This window comes from Festucalex cinctus, chromosome 7 (assembly GCF_051991245.1).
Source record: "Festucalex cinctus isolate MCC-2025b chromosome 7, RoL_Fcin_1.0, whole genome shotgun sequence".
Lineage (NCBI taxonomy): Eukaryota > Metazoa > Chordata > Actinopteri > Syngnathiformes > Syngnathidae > Festucalex > Festucalex cinctus.
The window spans coordinates 9885419-9905290 of record NC_135417.1 but is presented as its reverse complement, the minus strand read 5'-3'; the positions used below and the strand labels follow the sequence as shown (position 1 = coordinate 9905290).

General features: G+C 40.4%; 3 protein-coding genes across 5 annotated transcripts; 2 read left to right on the top strand and 1 right to left on the bottom strand.

The window, feature by feature from the left end:
• Window positions 1-181: 181 nt before the first annotated feature.
• On the top strand, window positions 182-9748 carry kel (Kell metallo-endopeptidase (Kell blood group)). 3 transcript variants are annotated; one of them, XR_013284425.1, is made up of 19 exons: window positions 202-276; window positions 1046-1337; window positions 1420-1644; window positions 1734-1855; window positions 2800-2958; window positions 3028-3099; window positions 3173-3361; window positions 4440-4600; window positions 4678-4942; window positions 5020-5118; window positions 5188-5265; window positions 6280-6383; window positions 6476-6565; window positions 7387-7454; window positions 7535-7689; window positions 7762-7851; window positions 8868-9026; window positions 9116-9234; window positions 9429-9748. XR_013284425.1 is itself a non-coding variant. In XM_077528045.1 (18 exons), the coding sequence occupies exons 2-17, from the start codon at window positions 1088-1090 to the stop codon at window positions 9012-9014; spliced, it is 2274 nt and encodes a 757-aa protein (XP_077384171.1). In that variant the 5' UTR covers window positions 182-484; window positions 1046-1087; the 3' UTR covers window positions 9015-9026; window positions 9116-9748. The 3 variants fall into 3 exon arrangements, 2 of the variants coding, with proteins under 2 accessions (XP_077384171.1, XP_077384170.1); XM_077528045.1 differs by having other exon boundaries at window positions 182-484; window positions 9116-9748; XM_077528044.1 differs by having other exon boundaries at window positions 9116-9748.
• Window positions 9749-10141: 393 nt separating this feature from the next.
• On the bottom strand, window positions 10142-11988 carry emg1 (EMG1 N1-specific pseudouridine methyltransferase). Its single transcript, XM_077528046.1, has 5 exons — window positions 11806-11988; window positions 11550-11651; window positions 11335-11476; window positions 11028-11233; window positions 10142-10954 (listed from the first exon to the last, which is right to left on the bottom strand). The coding sequence occupies exons 1-5, from the start codon at window positions 11953-11955 to the stop codon at window positions 10841-10843; spliced, it is 714 nt and encodes a 237-aa protein (XP_077384172.1). The 5' UTR covers window positions 11956-11988; the 3' UTR covers window positions 10142-10840.
• Window positions 11989-12134: 146 nt separating this feature from the next.
• Window positions 12135-19816, top strand: nop2 (NOP2 nucleolar protein homolog (yeast)). Its single transcript, XM_077528043.1, has 16 exons — window positions 12135-12261; window positions 13043-13169; window positions 13273-13315; window positions 13401-13468; window positions 13547-13845; window positions 14556-14787; window positions 14905-15104; window positions 16024-16113; window positions 16238-16325; window positions 16403-16543; window positions 16636-16775; window positions 16852-16941; window positions 18103-18225; window positions 18300-18397; window positions 18465-18601; window positions 19176-19816. Exons 2-16 carry the CDS (start codon window positions 13064-13066, stop codon window positions 19604-19606), a joined length of 2286 nt encoding a protein of 761 aa, XP_077384169.1. The 5' UTR covers window positions 12135-12261; window positions 13043-13063; the 3' UTR covers window positions 19607-19816.
• The last annotated feature ends 56 nt before the right edge of the window (window positions 19817-19872 follow it).

The following is a 19872-nucleotide window of genomic DNA, read 5'->3' as shown; positions in this document are numbered from 1 at the left end:
CTGAAAATATTATCTGGTGTCTATGTGCAGAAGAGTTGGGTTTTCTTTCTTGTGTTTATTTTATCAGTCTAGCAAGAAGAAAGACCTGAGTGAGAAAAGCAGATAAAGAGCTGAGATGACAGCTGTCTGACGGAGGAGGAGGAGGAGGTGGTGGGGGGGCGCTGAAGCTGAAACACATATGTAACACATCAGATGTAAAAGATGGACAACACCAGCAGGGAAACGCAGCAAGACGTCCAAATGCTAAGAATGAGTGAAACTCCAAGTGGGCTTCAGGTAGGACAGAAAAGGTTCTTGTGTATGTTTAGTATTGGGTATGTGGGTGTTTTATTTTTGAAAAGGGGATGTCTCTTTTGGCTCTGGTAATTTCCTTCCCTGACCATAACAGTAAGGAGTAAACAAACCTGACAGAGGACGTGCTTGATAAACACCATGTGGACTCTTGTCAACTGAGTTACTGCAAATAATCAGCTGCTCGCTTCAGGTAGGATTAAATGGAACAGTCCTAAAATGGTTCAGGTCCTACTAGGAGAAAAGGAGTTACTTTGTGACCATTGGAAGTTTCAAGTGATTGAACATAACGTGGAGTCCCTCAAGGGTCAATCCTTGGACACCCTTTGTTCAGTCTGGATATATTATGATGCTACGCTTGGATCAAATGCTTCAGCACACCAATGTTAGCTATCAAGGCATTTATTTATCATTGTCCCCGAATTACAGCATTTAGTTGTGTCACTGTCTAAAGGAAGTTAACAGGATGAACCAAAATATCCTTTTCCAAATCATGTGTAGAGAAATGTGGAGTGTGTAAATTTACTACATGATGGAGCAGGTTGACAGCTCAAAAAAAAAAAAAAACTTGTCAAAACTGGTGCTGAACTGCAGCCAGGACAGAAAACTCTTGCCAGGTGACTGACAACTTTAGGAATAATATTATGACAAAATTGCAAAGCTTAGCTGTCAGAGGCTGATAGCAAAGGAAGGAACTACATACCTAGCATCATTGCTAAAGATAAAGGACTGTCTTGTTTCATATACTTTATAGCCTGAGGTATCGGCACAACTGTCATCACAGCCAGAACCCGAGATGGTGCTATCCCCATCAGCTCTGTTCCAGCTGAATCCCCCCACCCAAGACCCCACAGAGGCCCAGCCGCAAACCGAGCTGGAGCTTCTACAAGAGTCAGACATCGAGCACCAGCAACCCGCTGAACGAACTAAACCGGCGTGGGTAAAGTGCAGCTGTGCTTTGTCACTCTTCATCTTGTGCGCCGTTTTCCTTGGGATGGTTTACTACATACATCAATCTCTTCGTCACCAAAACCAGGACGTTCTCGGTGGGCCCAAACTCACACAGAAAACACCTCAAATGCACATATTTCCCGTTGGTCTAATTGTTCTCGCTCTCCTTCCTTGTAGTAGGCCCTTGTGACTCCCAAGCCTGCCAGAGGGCCTCGGCCCATCTTTCCATGTCCGCGGACCCCTTCACGCATCCCTGTGACTACTTCCTGTTCTCATGCGGACCTGACAGACCTTCACCTGACCTCCACGGACATCAGAGAGAAAAATCCAGAAGAGACGTAAAAGAGAAGAGGACCTTGGACAGAAAAACTGAGCTGCTGAAGTATCTCAGGGAGCTTTTGGGTAAAGAGTCATTAGCCATTTTTGATTATTTAAAAAAAAAAAAAAAAAGCAAATTAATTGGCTTTTCACTTTATTGCGTCGATGTCCAGAATCAACCAACGGGCTTGCAAGTTCAGCTGTGCAGAAGGCGAAAGGATTCTATCGCACCTGTATGGATACCAAATCCTTGGATATCGCTGGAGTGGAGCCGTTCCTCGCACTCGTTCACAAAGTGAGTCAAGAATGATACGCAACATGGACAAAAGTAGCGTGACACAGTGATATCCTATTTGGCTTCTATTTTCACTTCAAGTGACACGGCCGAGTGTCAATAGACTTTTATCTGTATATTTTATTGGAATAAATGAGTGCCAGACCTCAAATAAACACAATCATAAGAATTTTATCTACATATGATAAATGCAATCCGTACTAAACATTTTTTGAAAATATCAGCCACTAAACAAATGGTGTCAGTGTAGGCCTATATTGCCAAAACAGGAAGGAAACGTTTGCCCCATATGGCCAATATTTGCTAAACAGTTAGCAATCGCGATTAGCATCAGCACACTAGCAATGAACACTTAAGGTAAACAAACACTAACTACATTTTGTTCATACACACATCCATTATATCTACATTGCACATGTATGCTGGCCTAAAAAATGATTTACAGACTATGCTTTAACACATTATTTCATGAGTAAACATGGGCATTAGCCTATGCTAAACGGTTAGCAACCGCGATTAGCATTAGCAAACTAGCAATGGCCACTTCATGTAAACAAGCACTAACTACCATTTTGTTCACACACACATTATATCTATATTACACACATAATACTCTCCTAAAAATCATTTATAGACTATTCTTCAACACATCATTTCATGAGTAAACAAAGGGTATTAGCCTATGCTAAATGTTTAGCAAACGCGATTAGCATTATTTTGCGCTAGTAATGATCACTTCTAGTAAACAATCACTAACTACCATTTAGTTCACACACATAATTATATCTTTATTACACACGTAATACTGTCCTAAAAAAATCATTTACAAACGATGCATAAACACATTATTTGATGAGTAAACAAGGGAATTAGCCGATGCTAAACAGTTAGCAATCGCTTCATATTTACACTTGTATTCACTGTTCCTTTCGCTGTGGCTGCAGCTTGGCGGTTGGTCAGTGTCGGGCCAGTGGAACCAAACCGACTTCAACTCCACCCTCAGCGTGCTGATGAGAGACTACGCCACCTTCCCCTTCTTCAACGTCTACGTCAGCGAAGACCCCACGGACACGTCCGGCAAGAAGACCAAACGATACATACAGGTCAGTCTGCTGAATTGATATTGCCGCGGGACACATCGCACTCCGTTGACGCCGCCGCTCTGCCTCCAGATCGATCAGCCTGACCTGCTGATCCCGATCGAATGGAACAACGAGACTGAGAAATCTCAAGTTATAAGGGAGGTTGGTGAAATGACACAATGGCGTGTCTCCTCGCCGGGATACTTACGCGCTCTTGCTCCTCGTCCTCGCATAGACGCTGCGTCCGTTCTTGGCTTCGTGCGATCGGTACCTGGCGCTGCTGGGGGCCCCGCCGGGCAGCGCCATGATCCACGTCAGCGCGTTCACCTTGCTGTCTTCCGAGCTGGCCGTTGCCGTGGCACCTCTAAGGCATCGTAGGGCCAAAGGGCAACTCTCTCAACGCTTGACCATCAAGGAGCTGCAGGTAAAATCCATGCACAGCATATCAGTCAGTGTTAAATTTCCAGTGTTCATTCAAATATGCAGTAAGCAGTGTTATTTTAACACTGATTTAAAAAACAACAAAAAAACGCTATTAACTCTTTGACTGGCAAACACGTTTAATGACGTATACTAAAATCCCAATGAATTCTGCCATAAACGTTAATTGACGTTAACGTTTTATTTTATTTTATTTTTTTTTTTTTTTTCGTTCATTGTTTTCTCATTGGGCAGTGCAATGTCCTGTGCAGCGCTGCCTTATCATTGAGTTTGTGAAATCACAAATACCCACTAACTATGGCCAGCAGATGGCAGCATTGTTTCGATACGCTCCCTATGGAGCAAATTACAATGTAACTTGACTATGATGAAATAGAACATTTTCAAGGATGACGTGAGGGATTAAAGCCCTTGTTACATTAAATCTAGTTCACAGGACGTCGCTAACCAAAAAATATTGTCAAAGTCGTTGTGCAGAAAATGTATCTTTTCACAAAAAGCTTCTTTTCTCCTTATTTTCTCAATTTTCGCTCGATGTCACTCAAATTACCTGTTTTCAAATGGTGATTACTAAAAAAAACAGAATAAGGTATAAACATACTTATTTTTCTAATGAAAGAATGGAATGTGATATTTCATGCGGTAGCCACCTTGTTTATGTAGTCATAGCACACAATATTCTGTTTGCCTTGAAAGATGAGTTAAAATGCTCGAACTCGGCTCGCACTGTCTGGGTTGGTTTTTTTGGGGGGTTTTTTTGGATAACGTTAGGCAGTCAGAGTTAAAATGAATACCATTTACCAGAGTAAAGTGTACTTTGAGTTATATTTTTAACACTGACACTAGTGTAGAGTACTTTCAAGTAGATTTTTCTACACTATACAGTGTTGGAGTAACACTTTGAAAAATGTCAGATTTCCACTCATTGGTGTGGACACATATCAACACTTTTCTAGTGTTTTTTTTGTTTTTTGTTTTTTACCTAACTTGCTTAAAAATTTGTCATACGGCGATCCCCCAGGAACGTAACTCTACCCCTTGTAAATATCCCAAATCCACAGCACAAGGCCCCAGCTGTTGACTGGTTGGCTTGCCTGCAGGCTGCGTTCCACACGCAGCCGCTCACCGAAGACGACCACGTCCTCCTGCACAACTTGCCTTACATCGTGCAGATGTCCGACATCGTCGGCAAGTGGATAACCGGCCACGAGCTGAGCGCCAGGTACTGTAAGTGACCCACAATGCGCCTCCCCCCACTCACGCGCTTTTTAGTCTCTGACCCGCCGTCATTCTGCTCAGTGGCCCCCTGCACACGTTCATGGTGCTCAACTTGCTGCACACCCTACTGCCCGCCCTGGACTCCAGATTCTCGGAGACGGCAAATAATCTGTCGGTGGTCCTGGGCCACGTGGAGGCGAGGCGACGCGACCTCGACTCAATGACGGGCGCTTTGAGCGAGGTCTTCGCCACGGCCCCGCGCTGGAAACGCTGCATGCTGGAAACGGAGCGAGGCTTTGACGCCGTTCTGGCGCGTCTGTTTAGAGAGGACGTCGCCAGCGGGGAGGTGAGGAGACGCCGCGCGGACGTTACCGGCGCGTTAACATGCGATATTTCGACTCGGCGTCTTTTATTGTCGGACAGGCAGAGGAGCTTATTGCAAATATCCTGTCCTCCTTCAAGTCACAACTCCACAAACTCAAGTGGAGCGACCAGAAGACTCTCCAGTTTGTTATGAGAAAGGTGATTTAGAGCACAAGTTTGCCTTTGAAGCTCACCACGGAGATAAATAATGGCTCTTCTTGCCTTCAGGTTCAGTCTGTAACTCCAAGAATTGTGACTACAAAAGAAGAACCCAGTGAGGCTGAGCTTGACCTTCTTTATTCAGAGGTAAATGGAATTCCCGAAATAGAATGCTATGCGCCGGAATGAGTCAACCCAGTTATTCCACGGATTTATAGAGATTCCCTATCTCATGCTTGCAATCGGGCTCATTCATTTTCAGTGTTGCCCTTTTATGGGAAAATTAGCCTTTTTTTTTTTTTTAGTCACTTCAAAACAGTCACTAACACATCTCACTGTGAAATGATTAAATGTCATGTAACAGAACAATATGATATTTTTATGTGAACATGATTTCAAAAAAGATGTTCTAAAATAATAATGGGAGGGAGACATTTATAATGGAAATGGTTAAATTGTTTCCTTAAGAAATTAGCTGTTAGCGTGTTAGCATGCCACTTCCTGGTTCAGGCAGGATGACGTAATATGGGAGGAGTCGCAGGACCCACTGATCTGAATATATGACTGGATTGCCGATAGGCCAAGATCTTTGAGGCCGCCATTTTGCCTCTCCCAGGAAACATTTCTCGGCATATGCTCCTATACATTTACATTATTGAAATTAGACATTTGAGACAGTAACTTATTAGATTTATGATATTTTAAATTTGTTAAACATAAACCAGAGGACTTGCCTTAAATAATGTATAAATTATATGCTTAATGATGTTTACAGGGTGAAACTTGTGTGTGTATATATATATTTTTAGAACTACATTTTTATTATTTATTTATTTATTTTACTTGTTAAAAAATAGTGACCACCCAGTGGTGGCTAAAGGCTAAAGGTCAGAAGCTTTCAGGAATCTACCATCTCCATAGTAAGGCAAGGAATGATGATGTAATAAAACATAAAAAATAGAACATTTATTTTCTATCAGACGGATGTTTTTGTAATTATTTGTCCATTGATGCAGCCTTTGATCAGACCTACTTTATGGTTTATGGAGGATGAGAGGAATGTACCAATTTTTTCATTGTGACTTAGAATGCTCTGATGGAAGCCAAGCGTATGACCAAAAATGACGAAGCTTATTGACTCCACATTTTGTACAATTCCAGATGTCCGTCAACTTCAGCTTCTTCTCCAACTACCTGCAGCTGCTGACCTTGTTACAAAAGAAGCGCATTAGACTCTTGCATGAGGGCCTTGACGGCGCCGATGTGTACGTTTCTCATTTACATGCAATGCAAACGTCATATGAAAGATGCACAGTCATACAAAACTTTGTTGTTGTTTTTATTTTTTGCTTTTAAGTCTGTCCGTCACGCCATCTCTTCGGGGCAATGAGCTGATCATTCCCATGGGAATTTTTATCCCACCTCTCTTTCATCCCACATACCCGAGGTAAGGAATGAGCTTTTGTATACGTAATGATGTTGTGGAACATTTTGTGATTAATTTTTAGTGGAGGTATAGAAATGATACTGAAAGTCTTCCTGGAAGAGTGGAAGCTGTAAAAAAATTTTCCACTTCAAAATGTTTGTCAAAATACCACATGGCTGATACCTAATGAAATTAATGTTCAGCAAATACACAAGTGTTATGTTTATGTTTGTTCGGTATACTTTTTGTTTATTGACAAAGCAAATATGTTAGTTATTTTGCATTAGTTGACACTGAACAGCAAATTTTAATCAGAGATGGCTTAGGTGGCCCTAAAGGGATTTTAGACACTGACTGAAGTAACTTGTCTAACTTAGTTACTTTTAAAATCAAGTAATCAGTAAAGTAACTTAATTACTTTTTAAAGCATGTAATCATAAGTAACGAAGTTACTTTTACGCAAGTAATAGATCAGCAAAGTAACTAAATTGCATTTTAAAGCATGTAATCATAAGTAAGTTATTTTTAAGCAAGTAATCAGCAAAGTAACCAAATTACTTTTTAAAGCATGTAATCATAAGTAACTAAGTTACTTTTTCAAGATACACATTTTTCACATAACTCAGTACCTAAGAAGTAGCTTTTACTTTCAAAAAAAGTTTGGTGACCCCTCCTATAAAGCAACTAAATGAGGTTAGCAGTTCCATAGGAAAAAAAATGTACTATTCTTATTTATACATGATTGAGTACTTCAACTGTTGGTAGTCTGCATGCAGCTTGGATGTTCACTTATGTGCATTGCTGAGCCATAAAAACTGACATTTTCCTCCTTTATTTACCAGAGCGATGAATTACGGCGTGATGGGTTTCCTTCTGGCCAAAGACCTCCTTCACGTGCTTCTACCTGACAGTGAGAAGACTTTCCACGAAATCGAAATCCTGCATAGATGATGTCCTATGACGACGGCAACTTTTGTGTTGTTTTGGTAGTTTACTCGCAGAGCGAGACGGTGCGCGCCGTGGGCCAGTGCGTGTGGTCCCGCTACCGTTCGGTGACCAACAGGGAGAACGGGACGCTTTCGATACCTGCCGCTCAGCAGCAGGAAGTGTGGGTGCAGTTTTCGGCGCTGCAGATAGCACTGGAGGTCAGACGTTAGTTTTTTTGTTATTTTTACTGCGCAGGTAGAAGAGAATAACTATTATGTTTTGTTTGACAGGCGTATCAGAAAAGTGTGAAGAAGCAGCCGGCAGACACGTCCATCTCGGGATTCTCACACAGGCATCTGTTTTTTATGGCCTTCTCTCAGGTACTCTTCTCTTTTATTTTTATTTCTTAATTTTTTATATCCCGCGTCCCTTGTGAGGAATAAGCGGTCAAGAAAATGGATGGATGGAATTTTTTATATATATCAGCCTCATTCATAAGTCTGGCCTTAAAATGTCTGACTTCAGATTTCGTATTGAGAGAAGTTTTGTTTTTTATGGAGTTTTTTTTTCCTTCTGGGGTTTGCATTTTTTTTTTATTTTTTTTTTTAGCATTACTTCAACATCCATAAAATGTATAATTTTTTTTCTATCACAGTAAAAAAAAAAAAGTCTTTGGGGGGGAAAAAACACTTTAGTCAAAAACATTTGTAAATAGTTACATTTCAAATAAAATAAACAATGAGCCATCAAATTGATTTGAAAAAACACATTTTGCAACTTGCTGTCGACTGACAATGACATCACAATGTGCTCAGGTAACCAATCACAGCTCACCTGTTATCTAGGTTTAGTCATGTGACATTCACAAGCTGAGCCACGATTGGTTACCTGAGCACATTGTGATGTCATTTTCAGTCGACAGCAAGTTGCAAAATGTGTTTTTAAAGGTACTAATTGTACATAAAAAATATTGAAAATATAAAATTTATTATAGGCAAAATATTCACGTTTGACTGCCAAAAATGGCTAAATAAGTATCTCTTTAAAGAAGAAGAAGAAAAAAAAAAAAAAGCAGTCCCAGACTATGCTCCTGTAAGGGAGGAGCACAGTATGGATTTGGAGGGAAAAAACCTCAGCAAACAGGCAAACGAATGACGCCTCGAATACTTGCACATGTGGAAGTGGATTAGAGGGTATTGGGTAGGGGACATTACAGCCCAGTCTGCACCCACTCCGATCAGACAAAGACTGGCCAAAGCAAATCGATTTTTTTTTGGTAATCTGTCTCATTTGTTTGCAAAAAATGTATTTTGGAAAAATCACCCTGACAAACCCCAAACTAATCGATCAATGGCGTCGTCATCTCACCAACTTTGACGTGTCCTCTCTCCCGCAGGCCAACTGCGACGCTGACCGCTATCACCACCTGATGCCTTTCGAGCCGTCCTTCCTCGTCACGGCCATTTGCGCCAAATCTCATCTTTGTCCCACCAACCTGCAATGCCCCAAAACATCTCAGCAATATTCGTCGCACGGATGCTGAACGCGTTGAGACGTATGATGCGTTTTCATTTTCACAATTCCAAACAGTTTCTCGGGGTGTTTTAATAATAACATATTTATATCTTGTCTTGCTGAAATTAGCCCGTTGTCTCATGCTGCCCAACATACCACTCGGCCAACGGCAGGTCAGGTGGTCGTCGCCAGTGGGCGGGATCTCGACAGGCGAGTGCGCGTGTCCCGGACAGCGCTCAGGGACGAGGGTGCGTATGTGTCAAATGGACACGTTACCAAACTCGAGTCACATTGACAACGAGAAATCAACAAGTACAGAAGCTAATGCTGTTAGCATCCAACACAATTATTTGCAGCTCTGCTTACTTTGCATGACACTAGCAACAGTAACACTTTTTTTTGTTTTTTGTTTTTCACAAATGCTAATCTGTGTTCTCTGCAGCTCTGCTTACCTTCTTAGCTTTGATCGTGCTTCGGCTGCTACTTGAAAGTGACTCTTTTTGCTCTGGAACTGGCCAGCCGAGCTGGCAAGTCATTGGTGGAGATGACAAATATTGTTAAATATTTGGATAGAAACAAAAAGTTTGCCTTTTTTTTTTTTTAGAACATTACAGGTATAACCTTCCCTGCGCTGTAAGTTTGTGGACATAAGCAAACTGTTATATTCATACAAGTGTAATATGTGTACGGTGACTATTTTGTTTTATTTTCACACTTCTGTTCGGTGTTCTCTTGTAAAATAAACTCTCATGGTCCAGTCAAAGAAAATGAGCTTTTAATTTAAATATTAACTTATTTAGCCATTTTTGGCAGTCAAACGTTTATATTTTGTCTAAAATAAAGTTGATATTTTTATTTTTACGTACAATTAGTACCTTTTAAAAACACATTTTGCAACTCGCAGTCAACTGAAAATGACATCACAATGTGCTCAGGTAACCAATCACAGCTCAACTTAGGAATGTCACATGACCAAACTTAGAAAACAAGCGAGCCGTGATTGGTCGTTACCTGAGCACGCGTGATGTCATTTTCAGTTGACAGCAAGTGTCCAATTATTTTTATTTTTTAAAGTATTTGATGTACGTGAAAAATAATGAAAGTAATTCATTCTAGACAAAATATTAACTTTTTTATTGCTACAATGGGCTTAAATAAGTGAAGTATCCATTTTAATAAAAACTGATTTAAAATAAAGATAGATTCCACATTACATTACAAAGTGGGTTGCGATGTAGCCCCATAAGACATCAGTTGGGAACCAATGGACAAAAGTGTATTTTCATATTTAATTTGGTTGTGTATTCATAGGAAAAGTTGATTAGTTATGCAGATAGCATGCTAGTACTTTTGGTATTTTAGGCAAAATATCACATCACGATACACATTTTTAACTGTCCCCAAGGTTTACTGAAAATTACATTTAGAATGTATGTGTAAGATACTTTTTACCAGGAAGTGTTGTATATGCGTCACAAGTCATTATCTTTTTTTGTTTTTGTTTTGCATATGTATTGTTTAAAAAAAAAAAAAAAAAAGATAATGACTTGTGACGCATATACAACACTTCCTGGTTCACTTGTATTTACATTACTTTAACTGTAACCCCATTTGTATTCATTTTACATACAAATTCCATGACATTGATGAAACAGACACACTGGGGCTTCTTTATGGGAACTATCACTGTAGAAAAATGTTTGTGTCATAGCATTATCATCCTACAAAATAAGATCCATATAATGTCCACGCATTAGAAGTATCGTGTGCAACGAGTCCATTAATAAAAAAAAAAAAAAAAAAAAAAAAAAATGTAGATTGTGTTCTGCCCGGTCAGCATCGGACCAACGTTGATCACAAGACACCCCAAACTTCCTCAAAAGCCGAACACATCTTGGCACAGGTGAGTGCGGCGGACAGCGGGTAATTACTGATGGACACCGTCTTCTCTGTGTAGTCGACATTCACCTGCAAAAGACGACGAGTAAACCACCTGGATTCTCACTTGAGATGCAAAAAAAAAAAAAAAAGTGTGACTCACCGATCCATGTGCAAAAGCACCGATCACCACGGCGGCCGGCCCCTCGGGCACGACGGTGCGGGGGCAAACAGCCTCTCCGGCGGAGAAGGAGGTGGAGATGCGCGGGCAGCCGGGGGGCAGGTGGTCCGACACGGGATTTTTTATCATTCTCAGGAGCCTCTGAGGACCGTCGGACGCTCGCACGCTCAGCTTGTGCAGCAGCTGAACTGGAAGTGGGAACGAGTGGACGATGAATTTGTTAGAAAATACATGCAACAAGGACCTAAAGAAATTCTCAGTGATTGTTCTTTAGTGTTTAGAACTTCACCCATAAGACCACAGAAGCGCGGAAAGGTTCTTGGGATGCGCGTCTGCGGGTTGATCTCTATTAAGGCGTTCTTCTCAGTGTGGATGTAAACCTGCAGCAGGCCGGCTCTGTTCAGTGGACTGTCCATCAGCATGAGAAGACACTGGTGGTTGGGGGGGAGAAAATACAATGTTGACATGCTTCATGAACATCAAACCTGACATATGATTGATTACCTGATGTGTGATATCCGGTCTTATATCTCCTGGATTCCTTCCAGTTTTGATTATGATATTTTTGTGTTGGTCGCAGTTCAACAACTCAAACGTTTTCCCAACCTGCAAGTTTAAAAATTGTAAAATTAAATGTTTTCCAGCTATCTTAATATATAAAGTAGCTTTATGTAATACAATGTGATAACACTTTCTCAATCCCAGCGAGAAAAGGCAGCCCGTGACGTCACCACAACAAACCCTAGCGATAAAGTTTTACCTTGACGGTCTCTAGCGAGGCGCCCTCCAGAACAACAACAAGTCGCCTCTCCGCCATGCGATCGTGCAGGCTGCGGAGATGTTTGGCAGGTTTTGGTTCATATTCGTCCAAATGCTCCAGGCCACGCTTCTTCCCGTCGGCGGCCGCCATCTTGCCTTCTCCTGTGTCCAACGCGGTCGCACGATGTAAACGTCACAACGGGACACGCGCAAGTCAAAATTAAAAAGGCGTATATACACCTCACTGACTGATTAACCTATACTAGCTTGTGAATTATAATTTATTTTTATTTTTAAAATAGATTTCTTTCTGAAACGAAGAATTTGATAGCGTCAGCGGGTGTGACGTCGCAAGTTGCGTCACTCGCATGCGCCGGAAGTCCTTCTCAACGTGTTGTCGGGAAATTCACGTGTGATCTTTTCATCCAACTTTTTGCAATCAGAAGTCGGATAAAGCGTAAGTGAAATATTGTTGTTGACATTTTGGCACAGAATTCGGTTGGCGTTTCAACAGTGTTGTGTTGTGGATGTTAATGTGCATTCGGTGTGTAATTTAGGACGTTTACTGTAGATTTTTGCAAACAGCTAAAGTGTCTAGCCCCTGCTCGATTAATGCACATTCTGTCAAATGCTATGAATTCAGCATAAAGTGCATAAACAACATATGTGGACAATGTGTTCACGATGTAAATTTATGTACGTGTGTTTAGACCGTTTGTGATTGAATGTGATGTATTTTTAGTAGTTACTCCAAGTTACCAAATGCTAAACTCCGCATAACTTTTTTTCTATAAAAATGTCTCAAATATTTGCTATTTGACGCAAGTAGGTTGCATTTTATTTATTTAGACTTTAACCAGCTGTACTGTATGTCATTTTACATGTCAATATGATGTATTACACTGCCTTAGCTGTGTTGTAAAAATCTTACTTTACATTGATGAAAGTTCTCCGTATTATTCATTTGACAATAGATTTCTAATTGTCACTGTGTACAATTGCCTTGCATCAAACTCTTAGACGTTTATATATTTTGCTCCACTAATACGGTTTTGCTAAATAAGAAAAAAATGATTCAATTGATAAAGCTTGCAACACTGATAACTGATAGCACAACATAAGTCATTTAAATGCAATAATAAAAAAAAAAATGCATTCATGAGAAAGAAGATTGAATTTTCAGTGGTTGTTATTCTGCTCAGGTACTGAGCATACTGTACGTTTTGGTCTTTTTCAAGGTGTCCTTGTAGTGTGGAATTATGGGCCGCAAGTTGGATCCCACCAACAAGGTGAAGCGAGGTCCTGGGAGGAAAGCCAGAAAACAGCAAGGGGCGGAGACCGAGTTAGCCAAGTTTATAAAAGATGGTGACTATGTGCTTTTTTATGATTATACTGAAAGAAATGTGTTTGTGAATACGTTCAAAAATTAGTCATTTCCATTTCACTGACTTTGGCTGTCTGCCTGCAGATGATTCGGAACCAAAACGTCAGTCGAGAAGAGCCAGGAAAAGGTCAAATATTGTTGGATAATATGACACGAACGCATAGTATGTTCATCTGCATCTTACTCATTCATGTCATAATTTATTTTTACAGGAACGCGAAAAGAGTCGCCAACAATTTGACAAAGGGTAAAGAGGCTGCTGAGGAGCACGCTAAGAAAGGTAACGACCTCATTATTCTGTTTTTAAATTCAAGATTCCTTAAATGGCTTTTAATGACGCCGTGTTCTGTCTCTGAAGGCTTCACCGACGAGAACAGTAAATGGCTGAAGCCGGCCAAGAGGAAGCGCAAGCTGGACCAATCTGACAGCGAGGATGACAGCGACGAGCACTGGGAAGAAGAAGACGATTATGACGAGGGCAAGGCTGAAGATGAAGAGCCGCCGCAGCAAAAGAAGAAGGAGGGAAAGAACCAAGCAAAGATGAGCACGCAACTTGGAATGAAAGAACTGGAGGAGGAGGATGAAGATGAAGATGATGATGAAGAAATGGTCGACGACTACGGCGCTCTTGATGAAGAGGAAAGTGACGGAGAGGAGGTACGTGAATTGAAACGTGTCCAATTTTAGTACTTTTTTTTTTTTTTGCACGACTTGTTCCCTAAAAAGGAGATGAAAAGGCAAAATTTAGAGATAGACCGATAAGGTTTTTTCGGGCCCGATACCGATATCAATTATTAGTAGTGAAGGATGCCGATAACCGATATTTGGAGCCGATATTCATTTTCACTAAAAAGGGACATCAAAATTTGGAAAAAATACAAACTCAAGCATATGTTTATTGAGCAACTTTTAGGGTTAGTAAAAATATTTTTTATTTATTTATTTATTTTCAAAATCTTAGTCAATAGACAAGTTCTGGGATCTCCCAGGCGCAGGAGCATGTTTTTAAAAGTTAAATAAAAACAAACAATTTAAATAAAAGTCTTCCAAAATTTCAAAATATCCAAAGTATTAAATGTTTACTTGTCTTAGTTTTAATTTCAATCAAAAACAGAAGGTGCAGAGAGTTCCCAGGGTCGACAAAAATGAAAATAAAAACTTTTTTTTTTTTTTTATTTACATTTAAATTAGTTCCCTGAATTTAACACTTTAAAAAAAAGGCCATATGATTCTTCAAAATGGCCGATGCCGATATTTCTCAAAATGCTGAATATCGGCGCCGATAATCGGCCCAGCCGATAATCGGTCTATCCCTAGCAAAATTCACAACAATCTTTTTCATTCCCACTCGTTTCATTTTTTTTTAGCTTCTTCCCATTGAGCGTGCAGCCAAGAAGCAAAAAAAGCTGAAGCAAACTATGGGGCTCGAGAGTGACGATGATGATGAGGAGGAGGAGGAAGAGGAGGATGACGACGATGACAAAGATGGCGATAAGAAGTCGGATGATGATGATGATGAGGAGGAAGAAACACTTCAGACCAACATAGACGACTTGGATCAATTCAGACTTCCTGGGCCCGAGGAGAGTGAGAAGGAAGGCGAGTGTCGCCAATTTGTTTGCAATTAGCTCACGCATGCAGGCTTATATTTGTACGTATGAGCTGATATGTTATGATACAAACGTCTTCTTCCGTTTGCCACCTTGCACAAAACAGGAGTCCTGCCTGTCGACCTGAAGACGATCCACCAAAGAATCAAGGACAACATCGACGTCCTCTGTAACTTCAGTTCGAAAAGAGAGCCGGGGAAAGCGAGACGAGCGTACATCGCCCTGCTGAAAAAGGATCTTTGCACCTACTACAGCTACAACGAGTTCCTCATCGAGAAGTTCATCGACCTCTTCCCTCTCTCGGAGGTGCGCGTTCGGGAAACCGCGGCGTTTTGATTTGCGAGCAAAAATGAAGATGCGAGCGGCAGTTGGTAGTTGTGAACTCTGCTTGTATCATGACGGGCAGCGGTTTGGCAGATAGTGAAGAATTCTGTTTATTGTCGCTCCCACTTGAAGTTTTCTCTCTCTCTCTCGCTCTCTCCATGATCAGCCGTGCATGCGTGTTGTGTCGCAAATGGCGTGCACTGCTGTCATGATCCCGGGATCGAGGTTGCGGCAGGTTAATACATGCTTTCCAAAAATCACGCAAACTCGGTGTAGCTATTTGCGCTGGTGTTAATGAATTAGAGGCTGCATATCAATGAGTCTCATTTGCATTGGGGTGGGCATATTATGCAGCAAATGTTTGCAAATGACCTAATTTACATACGCGCAAACACCACCAGGGCGCAATATGGTTGGCAGAGCGCTTAGTGACGGATTTCCCCATCCGCGTGTTTTTAGTGACTTTGGCGCTCCCGGATTGCTCCGTTTTTACCAGTTAGCGCCGCGCAAAGGCGATGCAAACCTTTAGTGAATATGCCCCAAAGTGTATTTAAAATAACCACATAATTTTGCCTCAGGAAAGTTTGCTAGCGTAATGCTAACACGCAATACAAATCTGATATTTGAACACAAATGAAGCAGAAATATGTAGAGATAATAGAACAATACTCAAAGGCATGAATTCTTTTATCATTTGCACACAAAAAAAACAAAAAAAACTTTTTTTTTCTATTTGATGGATTTATTATACTGCCCCCTTGTGGCCAAGCTCATCAGAAGGAGCACAATTCCATTAATTTCATTTCAATGTGGAAACTTACTTTACGAGGCACCTCTGTAGACTTTAAAAAAAAAAACGAATCGCGATGGATTTTAATCCGGATATTTTTCTCACTAACAGCTGGTGGATTTCCTTGAGGCGAACGAAGTTCACAGACCTGTCACCATTCGAACCAACACGTTGAAAACCAGGAGGAGGGACCTCGCTCAGGTAAATGCGCACGGCGGGGGTTTAAATGAAATTATATTTGTGTTATTAAGAGAAATACATCCTTCATTGAACAAACAACTCAAGTGCTTATTGAGTGATTTTATTTTTATTTTTTTTAATTAAGGCCCTGATCAACAGAGGAGTGAACTTGGATCCACTGGGCAAATGGTCCAAAGTGGGTTTAGTCATTTACGACTCCTCTGTCCCGATTGGTAAGTTCACTCTCTTGTCAACCATTTTGCTAACGTGAACAGTCCCTGACTGGCTTAATCGCTGTGTTTTGACACAGGTGCGACTCCAGAGTACCTGTCTGGTCAGTATATGCTACAAGGCGCCTCCAGCTTTCTGCCCGTCATGGCGCTCTCGCCGCAGGAAGGCGAGTCGGTGTTGGACATGAGCGCAGCCCCGGGGGGAAAGACCACCTATATCGGTAACTGGATAATTCTACACCTGCATTTTGTTTTGATAGACTTAATTGTCAAGAGGATTTATTTTATTTGGACACTTTTCTGCCTGCCGCAGCTCAGTTGATGAGAAACACGGGGCTAATCGTCGCCAACGACGCCAACGCCGACAGACTGAAGAGCGTGGTGGGCAACGTCCACCGTCTGGGCGTCACCAACACGCTGGTGTGCAACTACGACGGCAGGCAGTTCCCAAAGGTGAGGCCAAAAAAAAAAAAACCTTTGGAGAAATGTGACGTTTATTGTCGTGTACTGAGACTTAGTTGAAATGCAGGTCCTGGGGGGCTTTGACCGAGTGCTGCTGGATGCGCCGTGCTCGGGGACGGGCGTCATCGCGAAAGACCCCGTCGTCAAGACCAGCAAGGTAAATTCGCAGTCTTTTTTTTTTTTTTTTTTTTTTTTCTTTATATTTGGGCACGCACAAGTATTTTAGTGCGTATCATTTTTCAGTAACCCAATAATTTTCTTAGGATATTGTTGTAATATTACAAGAATAAAGTTGAAATATTATATTAATGAAGTAAATAACACAAGACTAATGCTATTTCAAGTAAATAAGTTAGAATTGGAAGATGGAAAAAGGGTCCAAATATGAGAAATATAACAATTTTATGAGGAAAAAAAACAATGAAATATTAAAATAATTAAGTTATAATTTTACAAGGAAAAAATATTTTACATTTAAATGAATTAGTTGTAATTTTACTCCAAATATGTGAATTTACTAGTGATGCTATGAAATTTTATTAAGACCACATTAAAAAGAAACATAATATACATATAATAGAATTTAATCATCTAATTATGAGACTACAGTCAAAATATTATGAGAAACAGATATTTTCTGTTTTATTATTACTATTTATTTATTTATTACTATTTTTTTTTCGCTCCCTAATTGTAAGAGATGAAATGAGAATTAACATAATTCTACCTGAAAAGAAAAAGAGCTCAAAATATCAGGAATAAAAAGTACGAGAAAATAAAATATTTTGACAGTCAAAATGATAAATCCTCAAGTCATTTTTTACTAGTTATTGGTAACAACCTGAACCGACCAGTATAATTTTTTTGTCTACAAGGATATAGTTGTAATATTACAAAAAACAAGTCATAATATTAAATGAAAACTTAAGAGTTATAATTATTAATATTAAGTATAGGAAATGTGCCAATAAATTTGAGGTTAAGATTAAAGTTTGATGATAATATTTTGTAATTTATCAATAAAAAAAATTGAATAAAGTTAAAGAATTGATGAGAAAAAAAATGGAACATGACTAGTCAACAGTCAAATTTTATAAAATCTTAATATGGGGGAAAGTCTTCACATTTTACAAGGACAAAGATGCAATATTAATCCATAATTTTTTTTATTTTTTTTTACAAGAAAACCGTGCATTTTGCTAAATAAATAAATGAGTAATTACTAATAAACTGCATTTTTTTCCCCCTTGCACAATGACTGCCTTTTTTCTTCATAAATTGACTACTTTATCCGAGTAAAATAGTTTTGTTTTGACAGGACGAAGCCGACATCCAGCGCGCCGCCCACTTGCAGAAAGAGTTGCTCCTCTCCGCCATCGACTCCGTCAACGCCGAGTCGACATCAGGAGGATATTTGGTCTACTGCACGTGCTCCATCATGGTTTGTGTGTCCTGCGTATTGCAAAGAACGAGCACGTCAGTGCGGTTTGTGTGACCAAAATTGAGTTGTGCCAGATGGAGGAGAACGAATGGGTGGTGGACTACGCGTTAAAGAAAAGAAACGTCAAATTGGTTCCCACCGGACTGGATTTTGGCAAGGAGGGCTTCACCAGGTAACAAAGTATTTTTTATACAAACTGTTGAAAAGTCAAGTTTTCATCATTTGTGTCTTCGTTTAAGGTTCCGAGAGCGTCGGTTCCACCCAACTCTGCGGCTCACGAGGCGTTTTTACCCCCACTCTCACAACATGGACGGCTTTTTTGTGGCCAAGTTCAAAAAATTCTCCAACGTGATTCCAACTGCACCCACGAAGAAAGGTAAACGATTCTCATTGCACTCCATGCCGGCTTTCGGAGTATGAATTGATTAACTCATTTGCTCCCAATAACGTGTAAATACGTTTTTCTTTTTTAAATGTTTTAAGTGTCCCAAAGACGTATTTATACGTTTTTTTTCCCCCCTTCATGCGAGAGCATGATGCAGCCTCTCAACTGCAAAGAACTGTTGCAGAAATGGTAGTTATTACACAAACGGCCAGAAGGTGGCAGCAGAGCAAAGGAGATCAAGCAGAGCCATGTAGAAAAAAGCTAAATGACTTACAATTTTGAATAGATTTGTGAAAACTGATCAAACTTAGCTCTCTCCTAATGCTAATTGCTGCAAAACGGAAACAGATAGAAACATACTTTTTTTTTTTTCCTGATGAAAGAAGAGACTTTAATCTTTCTTTTGATAGCTTCCATGCTTTTATAGCAATAGAACACAATATTCTGTGGGCCTTGCAAAATCAGTCAAAATCCAGTAAAACAGCCGGGAGCGAACGGGATTTTTCTGTGAAAATGGCTGGCAGTGAAAGAGTTAAGAAATTACCTTTTTATGTCACTAATACAGAAGACGGCGAGGCGGATGCTCCCGAGGCAACAGAGGTGAACAATTCGGCTAACGAAAAAGCGGCCAAAGGGGACAAGAGCAAGAAGGGCGTCCCCGGCAAGGCCGGCGAGTCGAAGCAGGAGGCCAAAACAAACGGAACTGCAGCCAAGAAAGGGCCTCGCTTCCAGGCTAAAGGCAAAAAGAACTCGCCTGCTGGACCAAAAAAAGCAAAGATCGCCAAGATGGACGGAGAGACTGTGACGGGACGGGAGGGCAAAGCGCCGGCGGTGGCTGAGACGAAAGCAGGGAAGCCGAAAGCGGGGAAGAAGGCTGGCAGCAGATTTGAAAAGAAGCAGGCCAACCAGAGGAAAACGCCCATGAAAGCTAAGAATAGAATGGGAAAGAAGAATAAGTTTAACAAAAACTTCAAACAGAAACAAGCAAGATCATAAGCTTCTTGATCTTGAAATGTTTGTTGGGTCATTTAAGATCAAACTATTTCTTCGCAAAAGATTCAAGCATAGCTAATAACTACAAACGTGTTTTGTGTTGGTTTTTCTTTTGTATAATGAAAAGAAATTGTGTATGTCCATTGATTGAAATAAGTGAATGGAATTCCTTGTGTAAAACTGCCACAATAAATTTTAAGATATGTTCTTTAATCGTTACGCGGAGTTTCTGTTTTACTCAAACGTCATCTGTCATCCAGTTTCATCTA

What these genes read in the sequence shown, in the direction of transcription:
- kel (XM_077528044.1), top strand. Translation starts at nt 202, where the DNA reads ATGGACAACACCAGCAGGGAAACGCAGCAAGACGTCCAAATGCTAAGA. An exon ending in AGGACGTCGCCAGCGGGGAG is followed by an intron (nt 4,943 to 5,019) that starts GTGAGGAGACGC and finishes ATTGTCGGACAG; the next exon opens with GCAGAGGAGCTTATTGCAAA. An exon ending in TTTTTATGGCCTTCTCTCAG is followed by an intron (nt 7,852 to 8,867) that starts GTACTCTTCTCT and finishes TCTCTCCCGCAG; the next exon opens with GCCAACTGCGACGCTGACCG.
- emg1 (XM_077528046.1), bottom strand. Translation starts at nt 11,955, where the DNA reads ATGGCGGCCGCCGACGGGAAGAAGCGTGGCCTGGAGCATTTGGACGAA. An exon ending in CCTCGCTAGAGACCGTCAAG is followed by an intron (nt 11,652 to 11,805) that starts GTAAAACTTTAT and finishes TTAAACTTGCAG; the next exon opens with GTTGGGAAAACGTTTGAGTT. An exon ending in GCGCTTCTGTGGTCTTATGG is followed by an intron (nt 11,234 to 11,334) that starts GTGAAGTTCTAA and finishes TCCCACTTCCAG; the next exon opens with TTCAGCTGCTGCACAAGCTG.
- nop2 (XM_077528043.1), top strand. Translation starts at nt 13,064, where the DNA reads ATGGGCCGCAAGTTGGATCCCACCAACAAGGTGAAGCGAGGTCCTGGG. An exon ending in TGAGGAGCACGCTAAGAAAG is followed by an intron (nt 13,469 to 13,546) that starts GTAACGACCTCA and finishes CTGTCTCTGAAG; the next exon opens with GCTTCACCGACGAGAACAGT. An exon ending in CCGTCGTCAAGACCAGCAAG is followed by an intron (nt 16,942 to 18,102) that starts GTAAATTCGCAG and finishes TTGTTTTGACAG; the next exon opens with GACGAAGCCGACATCCAGCG.